General features: G+C 44.4%; 1 protein-coding gene across 1 annotated transcript; it reads left to right on the top strand.

Moving 5' to 3' along the window:
* Positions 1 to 14,026: 14,026 nt before the first annotated feature.
* LOC119282401 (CSC1-like protein At3g54510) lies at positions 14,027 to 18,471 on the top strand. The gene is made up of 10 exons (XM_037562635.1): positions 14,027 to 14,310; positions 14,420 to 14,563; positions 15,035 to 15,098; positions 15,366 to 15,575; positions 16,078 to 16,263; positions 16,671 to 16,969; positions 17,071 to 17,350; positions 17,495 to 17,767; positions 17,851 to 18,084; positions 18,200 to 18,471. Exons 1-10 carry the CDS (start codon positions 14,027 to 14,029, stop codon positions 18,353 to 18,355), a joined length of 2,130 nt encoding a protein of 709 aa, XP_037418532.1. The 3' UTR covers positions 18,356 to 18,471.
* Positions 18,472 to 25,300: the final 6,829 nt, after the last annotated feature.

Below are 25,300 nucleotides of genomic sequence, written 5' to 3' on the forward strand. Positions count from 1 at the left end.
CATCTTGAGGTTAATCAGCTCCTGGATTTGTGGGGCATACCCCCAGCTTCTGTTCTGGTCTGCTGCTGTCCTCTTGATAGTCTCAACTATGAGGCTCATGACCTTGAACTTCTGAGGCACATCAAATATGTGTAGCAAGTTGATAGCATGGCCTCTGATCATGTTGTGGTCACCTGACTTGGGCAAGAGAGTGTGCCTGAGGATCCAGTTGATGGTTGGCAGTCCTGACAGAAGATAATGTACAGATCCAAACTGATGAGTTTCAAGAGCTTTATCTGGGATCTCCTTGTACATGTGTGCCATAGAATTGTGATCTTTCTTCTTCTTGGCATAGACATCCAAGTCATCTTCACTCTCCTTAGGGGCATTAATCAGATTTGCCCATTCCTCAATAGTTGATTGGTACCTTGTACCTTCAGACATCCAAACTATCCAGCCATCTGGATAGAAATGTGTTGTGGATTAGAATTGCATTATGAGTTCATAATTCCACTTTGTGAACTTTTGTCCAACAAAGTCTGCAACTCCACAAGCACTGAAGCTGTCATACACTCCAGGATAGTGTTCCTCATTGGCCTTGATGTATTTCCAATCTACCCACCTCATGTCACAAACAATTGGCTTCTTGTCCAACATCACAGTCTCATAGAAATCCTGCTGTTCCTTAGTGTGGAACCTGTAGTCAATAGCAGTCCTTCTCCTGATTGCATATGGATCAGACAATCTCCACTGTCTGAGCCCTGCATCCTTCCTCAGCTTCATATTCTCAGCCACTGGATGAGCATCATTATGGTATGGAATCTTAGGTTTCAGTTTCCTCAGAACTTGCCCTTCAACTTCTTCTTCAGCAGCAACTTCAGGCACTGGGGCCTTTTTCTTCTCAGCAGCTGGTATGCTCCTGGTGTTCCTCTTAGGTGCAGTCTTGGGCTTGGAGGCAGCTTTGGGTGCTTCTTTGGGCTTTGATGATGTAGCCCCTGACCTTATAGCATCACCCATAAGCTTTTGAGCCTTGGGTGCTGGTGCAGCAACCTCTTCTTCCTCCTCCTCTTCCATCATGGAAGGTTATCCAACAACTCTGGCCATGGTCTTCTTGACCCTTTCCTTTCTCTTCTTCCCTTCTGCAGTAGACTCTTTGGGGTCAGATGTTTCTGGCACATGAGTAGAGGCTCTGGCTTTAGACATGAGAGTCCTCTTTGCAGGCACCTTGATCTTCATACCAGGCTTAGTAGTTGCAGTTGTGCCATACTCCTTTCTGAGCACTTTCTTCTTAGAAGTGGCTTCATCCTTAGCTGCCACATAGTCTTCATCCTCAGATTCTGAGGTCTTCTTCTTTCTGGCCCTGGTGGCAGCTTTGGGCAAGTTGCTTGGGGTGCTCCTGCTGCCATCATCTGAGTTGCTAGAGGGACTAGTGCCCTCACTCATGTGAATCTGCTCTTCTGACTGGTTCTGGCTGTCACTTTGGTCTGACATACTGCAAACACTGACTGCTGACCCTGTGAATAGTTATAGATGAGATAGAATGGATGAGCATCACAAAATCCAGAGGTTTTTGCAAAAGAATGATTCAAAAATTTAGTTTTAGTTTTCCACAGAAAGCATTTCGGATCAACCGATTTGTAAACTCGGTGATACCGAAGTAGCTTTTGGAACCTAAACTAGTGAACTCGGTCAGACCGAGTCACAGTTCGGTGGCACCGAGACTGCTAGGGTTTCACAAAGTCCTGAACTCGGTCACACCGATTTGCAATTCTCGGTCAGACCGAGAATTACTTGTGCAATGGCCTTAGCCGAATCGGTGGAACCGAGTTCTACAACTCGGTGGGTCCGAGATGGTTTCGGCGGAAACCTAACCCTAAATTTCCAAATCTCTTCTAATCTAAGGATCGTTTTGAGTGGATAGAATCGTTTCAATCGTGGCAAGAATCATGATGAACACAATGTGCTAGGAATCATACGGGGATAGCACTGTGATCGAGTCCATACCCTAGCTTGGCGATGAACTCGCTACAGTTGCAACGGCGGGGTTGAATTCCGTTGACGCCGGCAGAGACCAGCGACAGGAGGCGGCTGGCGACGAAGTCGACGATCCGTAGACCTTGAAGGCAGAGCGAGCTATGCACGGGCAAAGGGGTTTGGAGAAAGTTTTCCAAATTTTGCCCGTGAGTATATATAGCCCGACCCTGTCGGTGTGACCGAGTGGAACAACTCGGTGGCACCGAGATGCATAACTGTTGACAGTTACAGCAACTCGGTGAGACCGAAAAGTTCAAATTGGTTGCACCGAGATTGAAAACCTAGATCGACTTAGTGATCTCGGTGTGACCGAAATGGAAGAATCGGTCAGATCGAAACACACAAAGAAGTTTTGGAAGTTTAAGTCCATGATGAATCGGGGACTCCGAGTGCTCCTCACACAGAGGGTTCGAATCTGACTTGACCAAATTTTGTGATGTAGCATGAATAGAGTTTGAGGCAAGAAAAGCATAGATAGCTAGAGAAGGTTCTTAGGCATTCTTGTTCATCCACTTGGCAAAAGAAAAAGAAACCAAACAATCAAAGCAACAAGTGGATGTCCTCGAATGAGTTAAATATGCAACCAACATGCTCACACAATAAAATGGCAAATGAAATATGTGGCAAAGCATGCACAACCAATTCTAGCATCTATCAAACAATTGGCGATGACTAGGTCATCTATATATGAGTATATTGACTTAGGAGTCAAATGAGAACATTTGATCATAGGTCATACTCATCATTTAAGCTCAAGTGGGGTTACCACTTTTACATAATGCATTGATGTGTTCACACCATTAGGGTTGCTTTGACTCAATTCTTAGAGTTAAGCTCCCCCTAGATGTGAGATCCCCCCTTAGAGGGATGAACTAACCTTGGGTTTTGTCGATGATGACTTCATGTAGGTGTTGAAGATGTGGATGCTCAATGTTGATGAAGATCATTTGGAGCAATCCTTTGGAGTGAGTTGCACTTTCAATACCTACACGGGTTAGTCCCACAAGGAACAAACAAGTATATCCATAGACATAGAGTGATGCACACACAAGATGATGTCCATGAAAGCATTAGGTTACCTTGTCCCTTGTCTTACCAACAAGAGGGTTTGTGACTCCTTGAACTAGTGCAAGATGTGGAAGTTGATTGCACTTGTCCTTGCCATAATGATATGAGTGAAGAATGTTGGCGGAGTCACCCTCAAGAACTCTCTAGTTCATCTTCTTAGGGATCCACATCATCTTGATGGGAATCCTTGGAGTTGTAGTCGTACTTGATGAAGTAGAACTTGACGTAGTCTTGGGAACCCACTTGACCAAGGCCTTAGGAGCTTCTTCAAATGCATCAATCTCTTGTTTAAGCTTGTCCTTGCCTTTTTGCTTGTGGTCTTGTGGTGGAAGATCATCTTGAGCTTGTGTTCCCTTGAAGGAAGTAGGATCATACTTTTCTTGTTGAGGAACAAACTTCGTCTTGGGGTATTGATCTTCTTCCCACTCAACTCCATTGGCATTAAACTTTCGTTCAAAACCAACACCTTGGTTCTTATAGTGCCTTCCTTGCTTGTGTACAATTTCCTCAAATTGCTTACTCCCGGCAAGGCTCTTGTAAACACCTTTCTCTATAATTCCCTTCAATAAGCTATTTTCTTGCTCAAGTGTAACTTGGCTAAGAGAATCATTAGTGGAATCAAGAGAACTACTAGAAGCAACAATATTAGATTTAACATGATTATTGTTACCACTAGAGGAAGAATCTTTCTTGTTTTTGTTACTAGACTTGACTTGAGGCATGTAAGTAGATAAGAGTAAACGCTTGGCAATGTAAGAAGAACTTTTCTTGCGAAGATCATCATTGATTGCCTTTAAGAACTCATGCTCTTTCTCAAGGTTGAGTTTTTCAAAGCGTAACTTCTCATGAGCTCTTAAAAGTTCTCGATGATCTTCGAAGATAGTTTCTTGAGCTAACTTAAGAGTGTTTAGTTCTTTAGTTAGAAGCTCAATCTTCTCCTTATCATTGTCATTCATTTTATCTTGATTAGCATGATTAATTGATGTTTCATCATAGTATTCATCACTAGAGTTGTCAACAAGTAAATCATCATCACCTAGCAAGTCATCTTCATCACTATTGAAATCAACATACTCGGGGTGTGTTACCTTAGGGCCTTTAGCCATGAAGCATCTTCCAAGTCCTTCATTTGGTGAATCAAATATGTCATAGGAGTTGGTTGACACAAGTGCTAGACCGGCAACACCTTCATCTTGAGTATGTTTGGAGTCGGAGTGATAACTTCTCTCGGAGTGATGTTCAGAGTCGGAACCGGATACCCATTCACCAACATCAGCTTGATGTCTTTGTTTTGTGTAGCTCCTTGATGACTTGTCCTTCCTTTCCGAATCCTTGCTTCTCCGGGATGTTCTTCGTTCATAACGATCATCTCTACTCCTTCTCTCTCTTGGCGATGATTCTTCTCTTCTACTTCTTCTCTTGGGAGAATCTTCTCTTCTTTTGTAGGGTGCCGTACACTCATTGGAAGATCTTTTGTCATTGTAGGACCTTGACTTAGAGCTTATCTCTTTGCTTCTACTCTTGTAGAATTTGTTGAAGTTCTTCACCATTAAGCTCAATTCTTCATTGAAGGTTTGTTTCTCACTTGATGATGTGGGGGCTTCACATGAGGCTTTGTAAGCACCACTTGACTTGTTGTGAAGTTCCTCCTTATCCTTGAGTGACATCTCATGAGCAACAATTCTTCCAATGACTTCCGTTGGCTTGAGATTCTTGTAGTTGGGCATCATTTGGATCAATGTGCACACGGTATCGTATTTTCCATCCAATGCTCTTAGGATCTTATTGATGATGAATCTGTCGGTCATCTCTTCACTTCCTAAGCCCGCAATCTCATTTGTGATAAGAGCAAGCATAGAGTACATTTCAACGACACCTTCACCATCCTTCATTTTGAACTTGTCAAGTTGAATTTGGAGCACATCCAATTTGGATTCCTTGACGGAGTCGGTACCTTCGTGCATATCAGTCAAAGTATCCCAAATTTTCTTTGAATTCTCAAGACGACAGATTTTGTTGAATTCTTCGGGGCACAATCCGTTGAAGAGGATATCACAAGCTTGAGTGTTGTATTGCAGCATCTTCAACTCATCCGCGCTAGCTTCACGGTTCGGTTCTCTCCCATCAAAGAATTCACCTTGCAAGCCAATACACATAATAGCCCAAACGGCGGGGTTATGTCCGAGAATATGCGTTTTCATCTTATGCTTCCAACTAGCAAAATTAGTATCATCAAAGTAAGGACCTCTACGGTGATAATTTCCCTCGCTAGATGCCATACTCTCCTAGGTTGTGAAACCAAGGCTATGACCACCAAAAGCTATGGAAATCAAAGCAAATGGAGACCAAAGCTCTGATACCACTTGTAGGATCTTGAAGTATGTCTAGAGGAGGGGGTGATTAGACTACTTGACCAATTAAAAACTTAACCTTTTCCCAATTTTAGTCTTTGGCAGATTTTAACTATCTTAGCACAAGTCAAGTAATCTTCACACAATTCAAGCAAGCATGCAAAGAGTATATGGGCAGCGGAAAGTAAAGCATGCAACTTGCAAGAATGTAAAGGGAAGGGTTTGGAGGATTCAAACGCATTTGGAGACACGGATGTTTTTGTCGTGGTTCCGATAGGTGGTGCTATCGTACATCCATGTTGATGGAGACTTCAACCCACGAAGGGTAACGGCTGCACGAGTCCACGGAGGGTTCCACCTAAGAAGGGTCCACGAAGAAGCAACCTTGTCTATCCCACCATGGCTGTCGCCCACGAAGGACTTGCCTCACTAGTGGTAGGTCTTCACGAAGTAGGCGATCTCCTTGCCCTTACAAACTCCTTGTTTCAACTCCACAATCTTGTTGGAGGATCCCAAGTGACACCTAGCCAATCTAGGAGATGCCACTCTCCAAGAAGTAACAAATAGTGCGTTGATGATGAACTCCTTGCTCTTGTGCTTCAAATGCTAGTCTCCCCAACACTCAACTCTCTCTCACGGGATTTGGATTTGGTGGAAAGAAGATTTGAGTGGAAAGCAACTTGGGGAAGGCTAGAGATCAAGATTCATATGGTAGGAATGGAATATCTTGGCCTCAACACATGAGTAGGTGGTTCTCTCTTAGAAATCGTAAGTTGGAAGTGTAGGTTTGTTCTGATGGCTCTCTCCGCGAGTGAAGAGGAGGTGGAGGGGTATATATAGCCTCCACATAAAATCTAACCGTTACACACAATTTACCAATCTCGGTGGGACCGAATCAACAAACTCGGTCGGACTAATTTAGTAAACCTAGTGACCGTTAGGGTTTTTGGTGGGACCGACATGCAACTCGGTAGGACCGATATGGTTAGGGTTAGGGCATAACATAATCTCGGTGAGACCGATTACACAAACTCGGTGAGACCGATTTTGGTAATAAGCTAACCAGAGAGTTGGTCAGGTAAACTCAGTGGGACCGATTCGCTCATTTCGGTGAGACCGAAATGTTACAAAAAGGAAACAGAGAGTTTACATTGCAATCTCGATGGGACCAATCGCTCACTTCGGTTAGACCGAAACGTTACAAAGGGAAACAGAGAGATTACAATCCCATCTCGGTGAGACCGAGATCCCTATCGGTGAGACCGATTTGCCTAGGGTTTGTGGCAGTGGCTATGACATCTAAACTCGGTGGCGCCGGATAGAAAGAATCGTTGGGGCCGAGTTTGATTTTTGGTTTGGATCATATGTGGATATGAGAAAGTAGTTGAGGGTTTTTGGAGCGTATCACTAAGCACTATGGAGCAAGAAACTCATTAAGCAACACCTCATCCCTTCTTGATAGTATTGACTTTTCCTATAGACTCAATGTGATCTTGGATCACTAAAATATAAAATGTAGAGTCTTGAGCTTTTGAGCTTGAGCCAATCCTTTTGTCCTTAGTATTTTGAGGGATCCACTTTCCTCATCCATGCCATGCCATTCATTGAGCTTTCCTGAAATATTTGTCTTGGAATAGTATTAGCCCAATGAGCTATATGTTGTTAGGAATTACCAAAACCACCTAGCGATAGTTGCACTTTCAGCTATGCTCCCCGGCAACGACGCCAGAAATTAGTCTTGATGACCCAAAAGTGTAGGGGATCGCAACAACTTTCGAGGGTAAAGTATTCAACCCAAATTTATTGATTCGACACAAGGGGAGCCAAAGAATATTCTTGAGTATTAGCAGTTGAGTTGTCAATTCAACCACACCTGGATAACTTAGTATCTGCAGCAAAGTATTTAGTAGCAAAGTAGTATGATAATAAAGGTAACGGTGGCAAAAGTAAAGATAATAGTTTTTGGGTTTTTGTAGTAGTTGTAACAGTAGCAACGGAAAAGTAAATAAGCAAAGAACAATATGTGAAAAGCTCGGAGGCAATGGATCAGTGATGGATAATTATGCCGGATGCGATTCCTCATGTAATAGCTATAACATAGGGAGACACAGAACTAGCTCCAGTTCATCAATGTAATGTAGGCATGTATTCCGTAAATAGTCATACGTTCTTATGAAAAAGAACTTGCATGACATCTTTTGTCCTACCCTCCCGTGGCAGCGGGGTCCTAGTGGAAACTAAGGGATATTAAGGCCTCCTTTTAATAGAGAACCGGAACAAATCATTAGCACATAGTGAATACATGAACTCCTCAAACTACGGTCATCACCGAGAAGTATCCCGATTATTGTCACTTCGGGGTTGTCGGATCATAACACATAATAGGTGACTATAGACTTGCAAGATAGGATCAAGAACACACATATATTCATGAAAATATAATAGGTTCAGATCTGAAATCATGGCACTCGGGCCCTAGTGACAAGCATTAAGCATAGCAAAGTCATAGCAACATCAATCTCAGAACATAGTGGATACTAGGTATCAAATCCTAACAAAACTAACTTGATTACATGGTAAATCTCATCCAACCCATCACCGTCCAGCAAGCCTATGATGGAATTACTCACGCACGACAGTGAGCATCATGAAATTGTTGATGGAGGATGGTTGATGATGACAAAGGCGATGAATCCCCCTCTCTGGAGCCCCGAACGGACTCCAGATCAGCCCTCCCGAGAGAGATTAGGGCTTGGCGGCGGGTCCGTGTCGTAAAACGCGATGAAACTTTCTCTCTGATTTTTTTCTCCCCGAGACAGAATATATGGAGTTGGAGTTGAGGTCGGTGGAGGTCCAGGGGGCCCACGAGATAGGGGGCACGCCCTATAGGGGGGGGGCGCCCCCCTGTCTCGTGGACAGGGTGTGGGCCCCCTGGTGTATTTCTTTCGCCCAGAAATTCTTATTAATTCCAAAAAGTGCCTCCATGGATTTTCAGGACATTCCGAGAACTTTTCTTTTCTACACATAAAACAACATCATGGCTGTTCTGCTGAAAACAGCATCAGTCCGGGTTAGTTTCATTCAAATCATGCAAGTTAGAGTTCAAAACAAGGGCAAAAGTGTTTGGAAAAGTAGATATGTTGGAGACGTATCACACACCCGCATGACAAAGACCGCCTTCATGAGCCTTCATGAGCCGACCGCGTTCAAGGGGATGATCTCCGAGGACCAGTCACGAGGAGGGGTCCCGAGAGCCGCTGTGTTTCTACTACTAGATCGAGGACAAGGAGGATCTCGCGATGCTCATTATCCCGCCCAATTTTAGGGAGGTGATGAAGCAGTGGCTGGTGATCAAGCCCCCGCGCATCGTCAGTCTGTCGGCCAACAAGTACTGTGAATTCTGAGTTCAGGTCTAGAACTTCCAGGTGGAGATGGTGCTTGGTCGGGGCTGGCAGTACTTCTGCCGCCGCCACAGGATCGTCCCCGGCGACCTCATCGCCGTGTGGATCTCCGTAATGAGCCTGAAGGTGCAGATTTACAACCACGACAGCTCGATCATGTGCAGTGTGTGCTGCACCAAGCACAGCTGCGTCAGCGGCTTCTTCTGGGCTCTCTAGATCGTCAGTTACCCTGTCTTATTATGGAACTATTAGTAGTTTGTGTTGAGCTCTGATGGTGATCATTTGAACTTGTGCTGCAAACATGTTAATATTTTGGCCAAGATCAGCACCCTGGAGTGAAGCAGTGGGCATGGGATACCCCTACTGTCTTTAACGATGGCCCCGGTATATTAGTTAGCCTCTTAATCTGCTATTATCTTCATTTGCATTGCTTATTTGCATTGTTTGCCTCCTATCAGTTGTGGTTTGCATCTGCTCAGCCCTTAAGCACATATGCAAGCAACCAAACACCCAGCCCTAAAGTACTCATCGATGCAATACAGGCAACCAAACACCCAACCCTAAAGTGCTCATCGATGCAATGCAGGCAACCAAACAACATGCAGATGTTGGTTTGTTGCCTGTTTTTTGCTCAATCAGGCTGGGTTGAGATGTGGCTGAAATGTAGGTAATGTTGCAGGAAGGCAACCAAACACGCCCTAGAGCTCGGCACCCACCACTAGTCTGTTCTTCATAAGACGCCACATATGGACTTTAGCTTTGTTTGGCGCATAGGTCTCCCATAGCGCCAGCTGGCCCCTATGTTTCTGAACAGAGGACGAAGACTTTGGCCGTCCAAACCTTGTACTATTCATTGTCATCCTAAGACGATATGCTGCTTGTATAGTAAAATGACCATCCAATTGTAAAATTCCATGCCATATAGTCCTCTGGGCCTTGCCCCACCAACGACAATCTGTTTGATGTTAGTAGCATCATCCGGAGCAAACATACTACCAATCCTTGTCTCATTCCATGCTAAACCATCGGCTGTCATTAAGTCGCTGACCCTGGTCATGCCTGGCAGATACTCTTGGCCCAACGGTTTCATACATCCAATTCTGGGTATCCAATTATCATGGTGAATCGGAATTTTTGAGCCGTCTCCTATGCGCCATATCTTGCCCTCCCATCAAAAGGTCTCTCCCGCGCATAATGCTTCAGAATGTATAAGAGGCTCTTGATGGACATGTGGCATTCATAATGGCCCCCTCTTTGAAACATCTTGCTTTAAGAAATCGAGCACACATAATGAGGAAGGCACCTCCAAAATTCACCAAGACTGTTTTGCCAACAACGTTTCGTTAAAAGCAAACGAGTCTCTGTACCCCAATCCACCATCTCATTTAGCTAAGCACATTTTGTCCCATGCAATCCAGTGCACCTTTTTTTCACCATTAGCTGCACCCCACCAGAATTTTGAAGAGATTGAAGTCAGGTTCCCGCACATCTTCTTTGTGAGTTGAAAGCAGGTCATAGTAAAATTTGGTGTAGGCCGTAGTCCAGATTTCACAAGTACTTCCCTGGCAGCCTTATATAGGCCTTGTTCTTTCCATCCTGAAACTTTACCTTTAGAGCTTTCAATGACATAAATGAAAGTCCCATCCTTAGATCCCCCAACCACTGTTGGAAGTCCTAAATACCTTTCACTCAGGGCTTCGGTCTCAATCCCAATTGCTTGCTTAAGATTTCCTTTATCCTCTTCTGGGCACCCCTTCCCAAAGAAAACATATGACTTTTGCACATTGACTTTCTGGCCTGAGGCAGTCTCATACTTTACAAGAATTTCTTTCAGGGCTAATAGATTATCTTGGGTGCCTTCCAGGAACATAATACTATCATCAACAAAGAGTAAGTGTGTCACATGGGGGCCAATGCTACCAAAAGAAACTCCTCTAATTATATCATCGTTCTGTGCTTTCCTTAACAGCGTAGAAAAACCATCCACACAGAATAAGAAAGATAGGGGGATAGGGGATCACCCTGCCTTAGGCCTCTGGAAGGTAAAAACCGTCTCGACACACACCCATTTAGCTTGACAGTAAAATTTGCAGAAGTGACGCATCTCAGAATCATGGCTATCCATCCCTGCGCAAAACTAAAGCGTGAGAGCATCTGTTCTAAGAAAACCCACTCTACTCGATCACAAGCTTTCATCATATCTAATTTCACAGCGCAAAGGGCTTCTTTCGTTTCCTCTTCCTTATCGCATGCACGCACTCATACGCCACCAAAACATTGTCCGTGATTAGCCGTCTGGGGAAAAAGCACTTTTGCTCCTCTGAAATAACAATCGGTAGAAATTCCTTGAGCCTGTTAGCTAGAACTTTTGCATTCTGGGACAAAAGGATGTTACTTCACTAGGCGAGTGGGTGATCAACGTGGCAATCCAACAACCAGTAATCCGGATTAGAGTACGTACCCCCGGGAGTGTGCGTGTCTTACGTATATATTTTTGTTGATCAAAACTACAAATTAGCTCAGAATGAGTATATAAGAAACAATGTATGGTGGATATGAAGGAAATATGCCCTAGAGGCAATAATAAAGTTATTATTTATTTCCTTATAATCATGATAAATGTTTATTATTCATGCTAGAATTGTATTTTCCGGAAACATAATACATGTGTGAATACATAGACAAACAGAGTGTCACTAGTATGCCTCTACTTGACTAGCTCGTTAATCAAAGATGGTTATGTTTCCTAACCATGAACAATGAGTTGTTATTTGATTAACGAGGTCACATCATTAGTAGAATGATCTGATTGACATGACCCATTCCATTAGCTTAGCACCTGATCGTTTAGTATGTTGCTATTGCTTTCTTCATGACTTATACATGTTCCTACGACTATGAGATTATGCAACTCCCGTTTACCGGAGGAACACTTTGGGTACTACCAAACGTCACAACGTAAATGGGTGATTATAAAGGAGTGCTACAGGTGTCTCCAATGGTCGATGTTGGGTTGGCGTATTTCGAGATTAGGATTTGTCACTCCGATTGTCGGAGAGGTATCTCTGGGCCCTCTCGGTAATACACATCACATAAGCCTTGCAAGCATTACAACTAATATGTTAGTTGTGAGATGATGTATTACGGAACGAGTAAAGAGACTTGCCGTTAACGAGATTGAACTAGGTATTGGATACCGACGATCGAATCTCGGGCAAGTAACATACCGATGACAAAGGGAACAACGTATGTTGTTATGCGGTCTGACCGATAAAGATCTTCGTAGAATATGTAGGAGCCAATATGGGCATCCAGGTCCCGCTATTGGTTATTGACCAGAGACATGTCTCGGTCATGTCTACATTGTTCTCGAACCCGTAGGGTCCGCACGCTTAAGGTTACGATGACAGTTATATTATGAGTTTATGCATTTTGATGTACCGAAGGTTGTTCGGAGTCCCGGATGTGATCACGGACATGACGAGGAGTCTCGAAATGGTCAAGACGTAAAGATTGATATATTGGAAGCCTATGTTTGGACATCGGAAGTGTTCCGGGTGAAATCGGGATTTTACCGGGTTACCGGGAGGTTACCGGAACCCCCCGGGAGCCATATGGGCCATCATGGGCCTTAGTGGAAAGGAGAAAGGGGCAGCCCAAGGTGGCTGCGCCTCTTTCCCCTCCCCTAGTCCTATTAGGACTAGGAGAAGGTGGCCGGCCCCCCTCTCTCCCTTCCCCTCCGAGGAATCCTAGTTGGACTAGGATTGGGGGGAGGAATCCTACTCCCAGAGGGAGTAGGACTCTCCTGCGCCTCCCTCTTTGGCCGGCCAGCCTCCCCTCCTCTCCTCCTTTATATCCGGAGGCAGGGGCACCTCTAAACACACAAGTTGACACAAGTTGATCCACGTGATCGATTCCTTAGCCGTGTGCGGTGCCCCCTGCCACCATATTCCTCGATAATACTGTAGCGGAGTTTAGGCGAAGCCCTGCTGCTGTAGTTCATCAAGATCGTCACCACGCCGTCGTGCTGACGAAACTCTTCCCCGACACTTTGCTGGATCGGAGTCCGGGGATCGTCATCGAGCTGAACGTGTGCTCGAACTCGGAGGTGCCGTAGTTTCGGTGCTTGATCGGTTGGATCATGAAGACGTACGACTACTTCCTCTACGTCGTGTCATTGCTTCCGCAGTCGGTCTGCGTTGGGTACGTAGACAACACTCTCCTCTCGTTGCTATGCATCACATGATCCTGTGTGCGCGTAGGAAATTTTTTGAAATTACTACGAAACCAAACAGGATACTAAAAATTCCATGCAGCTACAATGTAAGAATGCATTCTGTATGAATCTTTGTGGTGTCACCGTTTTGATTAATGCTTTAAAACACTCCTTCTCAAGTTCCTATGAAACCAGTCAATGCAAATCAATCATAAGTGCAAAGTAGCCCTTCCAATGGCGATGACTAGGTTGCCGCCCAATTTGTAGCCTGCAGTTGGCCCTCTTGCGTCTGGGTCCTCACTTATACCTAGCCATGGGATATCCGACATGAAAAAGCCCGACCCAGACCCAGCCCGGTCTTGCGCGCGAGCCGGGCCTGGGCCTAGGTTTTGAGCCCGAAGGTTGGGCCATACCAGGCCTAGGCCTGTCATATTTGTGATTTAGTGAAGAGGCCGGGCGAGCTTTTTCACTGATGGGCCAAGCTTGGGCTTGGATTCTAGGCCCGGTGGCCGGACTGTCGGGCCCGGGCCTAGGTTTTTTTTCGGGCTTTGTTTGGCCCGGCCCGACGAATGGCAGGTATATCCTCACTTGCCTTTAGGGTTTAGTGTGTACGTGTACTGTTTTAGTTATTCCATGACAACACACTTGCCTTTTCTTCTTCATTCTAGAACACAAAAAGACGGCGCGTCTGCGGTTGGGCCGCAAAATGGGAAATACGCCGGGCGGGCCGACCATGTCATTCGGGACTTGCGGGCCCGCGTCTCCTCCTATCGCCATTTGCGGCGCGGGATGGACGTGTCGAGCTCTGGCCGCCCCGCGCCCGCGCGACCGCCACGTAGCCACCCGCCTCCGGCCACCGCACGCCCCAAACAAAAGCGAAGCGACAGGCGCGCGCGCGGCTGCGCTGTTGCGGTAGTGGGAGCGGCGCTGGTGGGTGGCGGAGGTCTGGGCCGGGCTGGGCAGGGGCGCGCGGCGGCATGGACGCGGAGGGGCTGCTGGCGTCGGCGGCGATCAACCTGGGGCTGGCGCTGGTGGCGCTCTCGCTCTTCTCCATGCTCAAGAAGCAGCCCGGGAACGCGCCCGTCTACCTGCCGCGGCGGATGGCGGGGGCCGCCGGCTCCGGCTGGGTGCTGCCCCTCGGCACCGGGCGGCTGACCCCGTCGTTCCGGTGGATCCGCGCCGCCTTCCGGCTCTCCGACGACGACGTGCTGCGGCGCCACGGCCTCGACGCGCTCGCCGTCATCCGCCTCTTCAAGCTCGGGTGCGTCCGTCCGCCCGCCCGCCGATCCCGTCCTGTTTTCTGAATGTTAATCCGACACCCGGTAACTGTATGGTACTCACTCACATCAAGTGGTTCGATCGAGTTGCAGGATCCATTGCTTCAGTGTCTGCTCGATTGTTGGAGTGCTGATCCTCGCGCCGGTAAATTACACAAGTGCAGGTCCATCGGGCACCAAGAGGCCAAATTCTATGGAGATTTTCACGGTGTCCAACGTGCCAAAGGGCTCTGACAGGTTTGCTCTGCCTGCATTTTTCAGTTTCACCATTCAGGTATTCATAGAATATGCAATCAAGCACGGTGGTGGTTTATAAATCTGTATGAATTGCGTCCGGAAGTGTCCATATATGCCCCTTTATGCTATGAGTTGCCTTATGGCCATGACGAGAAGTGCCAACATGGTCCAGCATTTGCAGCTTTATGTACATTTTCAGAGGTCTTCATTCAGTACTCCCTCCGTCCGAAAAAGCTTGTCTAGATACATTCATTTGAGAGACAAGATTGGGACAAGCTTTTCCGGACGGAGGGAATATGTAGTCTTTCATAAGTGATGCCGGTGTTGGATGATTTAAGCTAGCGGATATGTACAGCTCAAATGTAGTTTCATAGGACCTTTCAAAATTCATCTGACGCAGACTCTACTGTTGCCTGTCAACTGAAACTGGTGCTAAATCCTGTAACTGATGTAATTCTCCTTTCATGACAGGCTCTGGGTGCATTTTTCATGCCTGTGCTTCATATCCTTTTATGTGGTGTATTTGCTTCACAAGGTGCGTGTTTGTAAATGCTGTCAGCTAACCAACTTCTATTTGTTCAAGTTGGGGAGTTTGATAGTTGGCAGCAAAATTCAGTGTTGCTATCTTGTTTACCTTCTGATTTTGTAAATTGTCAGTATGTTTCCTAATCAAGGACTGTTGATGTCATTTAAACACTTGGGTCAATTGGCTGAAAGATGTATCATTGTAGAAGTGACTGTTCAGCTCTGGTCTTAAGCTGAAATATTGTTACCAATTACATCTCCATTTAATTTCAAGCAGGAATACAAAGAGATGTCCCACAAAAGAATTGAACGCTTGAAGCATCACAGGAAGAGACCTGATCAGTTCACCATTTTAGTTCAAGGAATTCCAGTGTGCGCAGATCATGGAATTTATGGGTGTAATGTTGATCATTTCTTCTCAAAGCACTACCAGACATACCAATCATATCAAATACTGCATGACAATGGAAACATTGAGTCATTACAGGTCGGTACATTTTAGAAATCATTGTCATTTGTGTCTTTTCTATTTATAGATTATTTTATCATGAACTGCAACAGCATTTTCAAATTTGTGTACGAGTTCAATTCTGAATACCATGCTTTCTTGCACTAACTTGTTATATGCTTGAGAATCCATAGAGCTGAATTTGTCCATATCAGCTGGAATATCAAAACTAGATAGTCTTATTTCAGGACTAAGAATCAGATTATAAACATAACAAGAAAAGGCAGAGGTTCAAGAGGTCTGTGTAAGTGTCAAATTAATGTGTATGGTATGAAATCTTGCGTCTTTCTGGCGGTTTCTTCTGATTAAAAATTGCATACATTTAAATGTTTGTTCGGGAAAAAGAGATTGCATCACCATATATTATAGTAAAGCCACTAGAGAAAACGAACAACCTACTTGTTATGTATCAATGTAAAATGTCAGTGCATTTTGCTAAAAAAAATTTGGTATGGGCTAACCAAGTAATCAATCATTACAGAAGCTGGCATCTTCACTTGAAAAACAGATGGAGAGGAAAAGGGACACCCGTAGATGCAACTTTTGGCAGTGGATCTGGTTTAAGTTCACATCAGGACCAATAGATGCTCGCAGCCAGGAACAAAAACTGAAGGAAGTGCACCACTCTATCCGAATTATGCAGTGCAAAAATATGCTTAAACAAAAGGTATTCCGTACCCGCTGTGTACCTTTGAAAGGTTTTTATTTTCGGAAACAAAATAATTTCGGAGCTCACTGAAATATGCGAAATTTCGGAAATTCGCATATTTCGGAAATTATTTCGTATTTTGAGATTTCAAATTTCACTTAATTTTAATGAATTTTAACATAATTTAAATTTATTTTGAAATCAGTTTGAATCTACATCGAAATTTCGGGGTTAAAATTATTTCGGACCCCACTGAAATATGCAAAATTTCGGAAATTTCACTGAAATTTCGTTGAAATTTTAACACTGCCTTTGACTCCACCTGCTGGTACTAATGGTAGCTTCCATAGTTTTAAGTAGCTAAAAGAAACAATAGCTCGAGTATTTATACTTTGATCACAAATTAATATCATTTTTAATTCTAGGAGTTACCAGTTGCTTTTGTCTCATTCAAGTCCCGGTTGGAGGCTGCCCAAGCTGCTGAAACGCAACAGCATGTCAATCCGCTGTCACTGGTTACACGTTATGCTCCTGAGCCAACTGAGACAATATGGTCAAATCTGGCTATTCCTTTCTACCGTCTTGCTGTATACAAGCTTGGAGTCTTCATTGCTGCATTTTTACTAACAGTGTTCTTCACCATCCCCGTCACAGCCGTGCAAGGGATAGTGCAATTTGAGAAGATTGAGAAATGGTTCCCACCAGCCAGAGCTGTGCAACTTATGTTAGTGGCGGAAACTTAAATAATTTTGGACAGTTTGCAATCTATCGTTCACCTGGGTACAACAACACTAATACAGGTTTTGATGCTATGTCATCTTGCAGACCAGGTTTGAGTTCCGTTGTAACTGGATATCTTCCAAGCATGATTTTGAATGGATTTATCTACTTGATTCCGTTCGCAATGCTCGGTATGGCTTCGTTTGAAGGCTGCATTTCAAAAAGTCAAACGGAAATCAAGGCGTGCAACATGGTCTTCTACTTCTTGCTAGGAAATGTTTTCTTCCTCAGTATACTTTCAGGATCTCTGCTCCATCAGATAGGAGAATCCTTTACGCACCCTAAAGATATTCCTAGCCGTCTTGCAAGTGCTGTTTCTGCACAGGTAAAGTGATTTTTTTTATTGAATCACATTGCTGTTGTTCCAAGTAACAAGTGCTACATGCTATTGTTTGTACACATGTCTCCAGAAATAAGTTTAAAATTCAGAACATGATGCATTTATCTTACTGACCTGTTTATATTGCAGTCAGATTTCTTCATCACATATATCTTGACCAATGGCATGTCAGGCTTTTCTTTTGAAGTTCTTCAGTTTGGTTTGCTAACATGGCACTTCTTGAAGGCGCATACTGTTGGACATAGTGATGAGCCATATCTGTATGGCTTTCCTTACTACAGAGTTGTGCCCATTGCGTCCCTTGCAGTATTGATTGGAATGGTGTATGCTGTTGTTTCACCTCTTCTGCTTCCGATTCTTGTGATCTACTTTTTACTCGGTTATGCCGTGTTCATCAACCAGGTAGCTTTGTCAGTTAATAAGGCTATTTGCCATACAGATTTCATTATTTTTCTTTAGAAACTAAGTTTATTTATGTCATACAGATGGAAGACGTATATGATATCACATACGACACCTGTGGGCAATATTGGCCCACTATTCACCACTACATCTTCCTCTCGGTCACGCTCATGCAAACTACAATGATAGGTTTGTTTGGCCTGAAGTCGAAGCCGGGAGCTTCGTTCGCCACGATCCCCTTGCTTGTGTTGAACATCATGTTCAACGAGTACTGCAAGGTCCGGTTCCTTCCGACTTTCCAATGCCGGCCGATCCAGGTACCTCTATAGCTGTTTTTGACTTGATCTGTTCCTGTTAGATTTTACGTTCTTTTGAAGAGCATGAAGATAGATTCATTGTATTTGATCTCTTTCTTCTGTATATCTTTGCAAGATCTGCAAGGACAACGATGACCTTGATAAAACTGAGGGGGAGGCGGAATGCAGCTCGGAACATGCGGTCAGGGCCTACACGCCGCCATGGATGCGTCCGACAGGGTCCTCCCCAGAATCTAGCTCAGTGCAGCCTTTAGTCCGTTGTTTGATATAATGTTGTTTCTATGGCTTGTTTTTCTACATAATGTCATTGTGTCTGTAAGTTCTCCCACAACATATTTTAGCGCTGGCATGCAGCGTTGTAATGGAGAGGCACATGCCTCGTTTATGTAATTATTTGGTGGTTCAGTAAGTAATGCGTGATTATCCGAAAATCCATCTCTGCACCCGAGCTCATCTGCACCTGTGCTGATGAAAAAAATCAGACAATCGAGGTCCGCCCAAAATTCTCTCAGCAGAAAAGACAAACTGGGGTCTGTAAACAAGTTGGCCCAAAATCCTCTCAGCAAAAAAGACAAACTGGGGTCTGTAAACAAGTTCATGTATTGTTTTGGTTTGATTTGTCTTTTTTGCTGAGAGCTGCTCAGATGTTCAAATGACTTAAAATTTGAAACGGGCCTCACGCATTAAATTGTCTACTGCATAAAAAAAATTATGATTATTTGAATTTGTTTTGAATTGTTTACGAATTTTTTCTAACCGGGTGCAGATAAGTCTGGGCACCAAAACGCCCTATTCGTGATTATCCTGTGACTTGTTCCTGCATCTACATATTTTTGACGTGAACAATTTGTTAATTATGTTCACAACTTGCACTACGAAGAAATTGTTACAACTTACAAGCAAGCCAGTAATCAAAGCTGGAGAGAACAAAAATCTTGGCTTAAGTAGAAACCAAGGTAAACATTTTGAACTTGCCATTTAAGATTATGCTGGAATTTAATCTATTTTGGGACAGCCCAATAACTATTTTAAAAATTCCTAATAAATCCTAGAGGCCTACTTAGCCCATTCGTGCAAGGCAAGCGATACTACTAAAGTTTAGTTTCACATTGCTAGTTTAGTGGGAGTTGGACCTCCTTATAAGGGAGGTTCATTCTCCACTTGTATGAGCATGAGAACAAAAGGGACATCCACGTGCGCTCCTCCTCCGCCGCCCAACGCGCCGCGGGTTGCGGGAATGAGCCGATGTCTAAATTTTTTCCACGCACTACGGGTATACGAAAGGTCACTCGGGAGCTGGAAAGTTTTTGCTGTAGTGGATACTGAATGCGAACGCTGCTGCCTGTTTGTTTCGTCTCCCTCGTTCCCTTCAACTCCCGGCGTAGCCTCTCGCCTCCTTCAGTTGCACCTGTAAAAGGGAGGTCGCTCCTCTCAGAGAGATGCACCAGAAGATCTTCTTCCTCTCGCCACAAAGTTCCTGAGCACTGTGCTGCTGCTACAATCTTCCCCATCCCGGCTTGCTGCGTGCGCCGCAGGTCGAGACAGTAGGCCTCCGAAACTCCACCGCTTTGAGTCTTGTACGGGAGAAGGGTGATAAGGTTTTTGGGAAGCGCTTAGCGCGACTACTGTCTTCTTCGTCCCTGATGCCCCGGACTCCGACGACTACTTCCCCGACGACGACTTCTTCCACGATGTCGACAACCTCCTCGACGACATGGCTATTGAGGACACCGACCCCAAGTCTAGTGCTACTGTTGCTACTGCTGTCCCGTACGTGTTCTTGCTTTTCCTGTTAGAGGTCCTGTCACAGTTCCTTGTTCTACTGTCTGCTCTAGATATGTTCGGTTCTAGTTCATATTTACAGAAGTTATTTACCTTGTCTCTGTCAGATCACATGACTTGCTTCATCTCTGCTATTTTAGTCATGCTTTATCTAGTTATTTCATTAATAAAATCATATGGTAAATTGCTCATATTTTCAACAATCCAAAAACCTTATTATAGGCAATTTACCCAAGTGGTTTTGCTGCTTCCATGAGACCTCCTTTGTTTGATGGTATCCACTATAATAGGTGGCGCGTGAGAGCAGTCTTATGGTTTTAAACCATGAGTTGTTATGACGCCACTCTTGGCAAACTTGAAGGAGAGCATGATGCTCAACAGGCACAAGCTTTTCAGAAAATGGATACCTTGTTTAAGGCTGCTCTCTTGGGTGTTCTTGGTGAGAAATAGTTGATGCTTATGCATCAATTGATAATGGAAAAGATATGTGGGACGCACTCGAGGCCAAGTTTGGGGTCTCGGATGCTGGCAGTGAGTTGTACATCATGGAACAATTCTATGACTACAGGATGACTGAAGAGCGCTCCATGGTTGAGCAAGCTCATGAGATACAATCATTTTCTAGAGAACTTGAGCACTTCAATTGTATCCTACCAGACAAGTTTATTGCCGGAGGTATCATCACTAAGCTTCCTCCCACGTGGAGGAACTTTGCTACCTTACTGAAGCATAAGAGACAGGAGTTTTCTGTTCCGGATTTCATTGGTACTCTTGATGTGGAAGAAAAGGCGAGAGCAAAGGACAACCGTGCTCGAGGTATTGAGGGAGGGTCTAGTGCCAATCTGGTACAGAAGAAAAACTTCCAGCCCCACAAGTTCAAGAACAAGGGCAGGTTTGATGGTAAAGCAAAGTTTGATGGGAAGAACAAGGTTGTACAACACACGAACTTTAAGAAGAAGAATGACAAGAAGAAAGGTGCTTGTCATGTGTGTGGAGCTCTTGATCATTGGGCTCCTAGTTACCCTAATCGCTATGACAAGCGTCATCTTGGGAAAGGCAGCAAGACCGCTAATGTTGTCATTGGAGACACTGACATGAAGGATGCTGGCTATGGTATATTTCCCACTATTCTTTCAGTATTTCATTCTCCTGATTGGTTAATTGACACGGGTGCTAATGTGCATGTATGCGGTGATATTTCAATGTTTTCGTCTTATCAGACCGCATGGGACTTCCACCGTGTTGATGGGCAACGGTTCAAGTGCTTCTGTTCGTGGTGTTGGCATGGTCGATCTGAAGTTTACTTCGAGGAAGATTGTGTGGCTGAAGAACGTGCATTATGTCCCCTCCGTCAATAAAAATCTTGTTAGCGGATCTCTTCTATGTAGAGATGGCTACAAGCTTGTCTTTGAGTCGAATAAATTTGTAATATCCAAGTATGGAACCTTTGTTGGTAAAGGCTATGAGTCAGGAGGCTTGTTTTGTTTATCCTTATCAAACGTTTGCAATAAAGTTGTTAATCATGTTTGCAACAATAGTGAATCAAATGTGTGACATTCACGTCTTTGTCATGTTAACTTTGGTTGCATGTCGCGACTAGCGAAGTTAAACTTAATCCCTAGTTTCACCATTGTCAAGGGATCTAAGTGTCAAGTGTGTGTGCAAGCTAAGCAACCTCGTAAGTCTCATGTGATTGCGGAAACGAGAAATCTTGCACCACTATAGCTCATACATTCAGATCTATGTCAAATGAATGGTATTTTGACAAAAGGTGGAAAGAAGTATTTTATGACGTTAATTGATGACTCCACTAGATACTGTCATGTGTATCTTCTGAAATCTAAGGATGAGGCTTTGAACTATTTCAAGATCTATAAGGCTGAAGCTGAAAACCAACTTTTGATTGAAAGATGAAGAGGCTTAGGTCCGATCGTGGTGGAGAGTATTTCTCAAATGAATTTGATTCCTTTTGTGAGGAACATGGTATAGTCCATGAGAGGATGCCTCCCTATTCACCTCAGTCAAATGGGGTGGCCGAAAGAAAGAACCGTACTCTAACTGATTTGTTAACGCCATGTTAGATACATCGGGTCTCTCCAAGGCATGGTGAGGGGAGGCGATATTGACTGCATGTCATGTCCTAAACAGAGTTCCCACAAAGAACAAATAGATAACTTCATTCGAGGAATGGGAGAAGAAAAGGTTAAAGCTCTCGTATCTACGAACCTGGGGTTGTTTGGCGAAGGTCAATGTGCCAATTCCAAAGAAGCGCAAACTTGGACCAAAGACTGTGGATTGTGTTTTCCTGGGATATGCTTTTCATAGCATCGGTTATAGATTCTTGGTTGTAAAATCTGAGGTACCTGACATGCATGTCGGTACGATTATGGAGTCGAATGATGCGACTTTCTTTGAAGATATCTTTCCCATGAAGGATATGGCTACCTCATCTAATCAGGAGATACCTAGTTCATCGACTCAGGAACCCAATTACTGAACCTGCCATTTTGATGGAACACTTTGAAAGTCGTGTGGAGGAGAACAATGAAGTTCCTACTAGAAGCAAGAGGCAAAGGACTGCAAAGTCCTTTGGTGATGATTTTCTTGTGTATCTCATAGATGACACTCCCAGTTCTATTTCAGAGGCCTATACTGGAAGGAAGCAGTCCGTAGTGAGATGGACTCAATCTTGGCAAATGAAACTTGGGAGATAACCGATCGTCCTTATGGGTGCAAACCTATATGATGTAAATGGGTATTCAAGAAGAAGCTTAGGCCTGATGGTTCTATTGAGAAGTACAAGGCTCAGTTCGTGGCTAAGGGTTATACCCAAAAGGAAGGTGAAGACTTCTTTGATACTTACTCACCTATGGCTCGACTGACCACTATTCGAGTACTACTTTCACTTGCTGCCTCACATGGTCTTCTCATTCATCAAATGGATGTTAAGACTGCTTTCCTAAATGGAGAGTTAGAAGAGGAAATTTATATGGAACAACCATATGGGTTCATAGTAGATGGTTAGGAAGGGAAAGTGTGCAAGTTGCTAAAGTCTTTGTATGGACTTAAGCAAGCACCCAAGCAGTGGCATGAGAAGTTTGAAGGAACTTTAACAGCTGCAGGCTTTGTTGTGAACGAAGCTAATAAATGTGTGTAATATCGCCATGGTGGGGGCGAGGGAGTTATCCTTTGCTTGCATGTTGATGACATTCTGATTTTCGGAATAAATCTGAAGGTTATTAAGGAGGTCAAGGATTTCCTATCTCGTTGCTTTGAGATGAAGGATTTACGAGTGGCTGATGTCATTCTGAACATCAAGTTGTTGAGAGACGATGATGGTGGGATTACATTGCTTCAATCTCACTATGTGGAAAAGATCTTGAGTCGCTTTGGCTACAGTAACTGCAAACCCTCTCCAACACCGTATGATGCTAGTGTGTTGCTTCGAAAGAATCGAGGAATTGCTAGAGACCAATTGAAATATTCTCAGATTATTGGCTCTTTTATGTATTTAACCAGTGCTACAAGACCTGACATCTCTTTTGCTATTAGCAAACTGAGCCGGTTTGTCTCAAAACCAGGAGATGTGCATTGGAAAGCTCTAGAGAGAGTTTTGCGTTATTTGAAAGGCACCGCAAATTATGGAATTCACTACACTGGGCACCCAAAGGTGCTTGAAGGGTATAATGACTCAAACTGGATCTCAGATGCTAATGAGATAAAGGCCACGAGCGGATATGTATTCACTCATGGAGGTGGCGCTGTTTCTTGGAAGTCTTGCAAGCAGACCATCTTAACAAGGTCAACAATGGAAGCAGAACTCACAGCACTAGATACAGCTACGGTCGAAGCTGATTGGCTTCGCCGGCTCTTGAATGACTTGCTGGTTGTTGAGAAACCTGTACCGGGTATCCTTATGAACTACGACAATCAGACTGTGATCACGAAAGTGATCAGCTCAAAGGATAACATGAAGTCATGAAGACACGTTCAGAGAAGGTTAAAGTCTGTCAGAAAAATGAGAAACTCTAGAGTTATTGCATTGGATTATATCCAAACGTCTAAAAATCTGGCAGATCCTTTTACTAAGGGTCTATCACGTAATGTGATAGATAATGCATCTAGGGAGATGGGTATGAGACCCACAATATGAGTTGTTCACAGTGGTAACCTATTCTTTGTGATCGGAGATCCCGTGAACTAGATGTGGAAGACAAGCTGTTCGTCAGCTGAGAAGAGAGTATCCTTATTATTAACAATACCACTCCATCAAGATGCAATACTCCCCTAATCTGCATGGCAGATTGATGTATATCTTAATGTGTTCTAAGTGGCTCTTTTAAGAAGAGATCTTGTCCTGCAGAACATCTTTTAAAGAACACACCTATATGAGTCTGATTGTTAAAGGTTGCAATCTATGAGAGCAGGGTTCTCTTTAGTAAACTCATGAAAGGTCTCGGAGTATGATGCATGAGCTCCACCCGCGGGGAAGACCCACGGTAGCCCAGTATCGGTCAAGGCTTTGTGTGAAGCTAGATTCACAGAAAACTTGCAGTTCAAGGCCCAGTCCACTGTTCAAGTTGCTTACTAGTGTAGCATAGAGTTCTAGGTGGAAGTTCAACTTAACAGTCTCCACTGCAGTACCGGTATATAAAACAGTGTTTTGAAATCAAAGGCAATTCTTGTGTGCCTCTGGGATCTATTTTGGGACATCGCCATAACTATTTCAGAAATTCCTATTAAATCCTAGAGGCCCACTTAGCCCATTCGTGCAAGGCAAGGGATACTGCTAAAGTTTAGTCCCACATTGCTAGTTTAGTGGGAGTTGGACCTCCTTATAAGGGAGGTTCTTTCTCCACTTGTATGAGCATGAGAACAAGAGGGACATCCACACGCGCTCCTCCTCCGCCGCCCGCCATGCCTTGTCACGACACGCCGCGCCGTGGGTTGCGGGAATGAGATGATGTCTAAATTTTTGGCACGCACTACGGGTATACGAAAAGTCACTCGGGAGCTGGAAAGTTTTTGCTGTAGTGGATATTGAATGCGAATGTTGCTTCCTGTTTGTTTCATCTCCCTCGTTCCCTTCAACTCCCGGCGCAGCCTCTCGCCTCCTTCAGTTGTGCCTATAAAAGGGAGGTCGCTCCTCTCAGAGAGATGCACCAGAAGATCCTCTTCCTCTCACCAAAAAGTTCCTGAGCACTGCGCTGCTGCTACAATATTCCCCATCCCGGCTTGCTGCATGCACCGCAGGTCGGGACAGTAGGCCTCCGAAACTCCACCGCTTTGAGTCCTGTACAGGAGAAGGGTGATAAGGTTTTTGGGGAGCGCTCAACACGACTACTGACTTCTTCGTCATGGACGCCCCGGACTCTGACGACTACTTCCCCGACGTCGACAACCTCCTCAATGACATGGCTATCAAGGACACCGA

The sequence above is a fragment of the Triticum dicoccoides genome, chromosome 3B, assembly GCF_002162155.2.
Source record: "Triticum dicoccoides isolate Atlit2015 ecotype Zavitan chromosome 3B, WEW_v2.0, whole genome shotgun sequence".
Taxonomy (NCBI): domain Eukaryota; kingdom Viridiplantae; phylum Streptophyta; class Magnoliopsida; order Poales; family Poaceae; genus Triticum; species Triticum dicoccoides.

Bases quoted from the DNA above. Each gene is read 5' to 3' on its own strand.
- LOC119282401 (XM_037562635.1), top strand. From the start codon at position 14,027: ATGGACGCGGAGGGGCTGCTGGCGTCGGCGGCGATCAACCTGGGGCTG. The intron at 14,564-15,034 runs GTTTGCTCTGCC...CTTTCATGACAG, and splicing joins GTGCCAAAGGGCTCTGACAG to GCTCTGGGTGCATTTTTCAT. The intron at 15,099-15,365 runs GTGCGTGTTTGT...AATTTCAAGCAG, and splicing joins TGGTGTATTTGCTTCACAAG to GAATACAAAGAGATGTCCCA.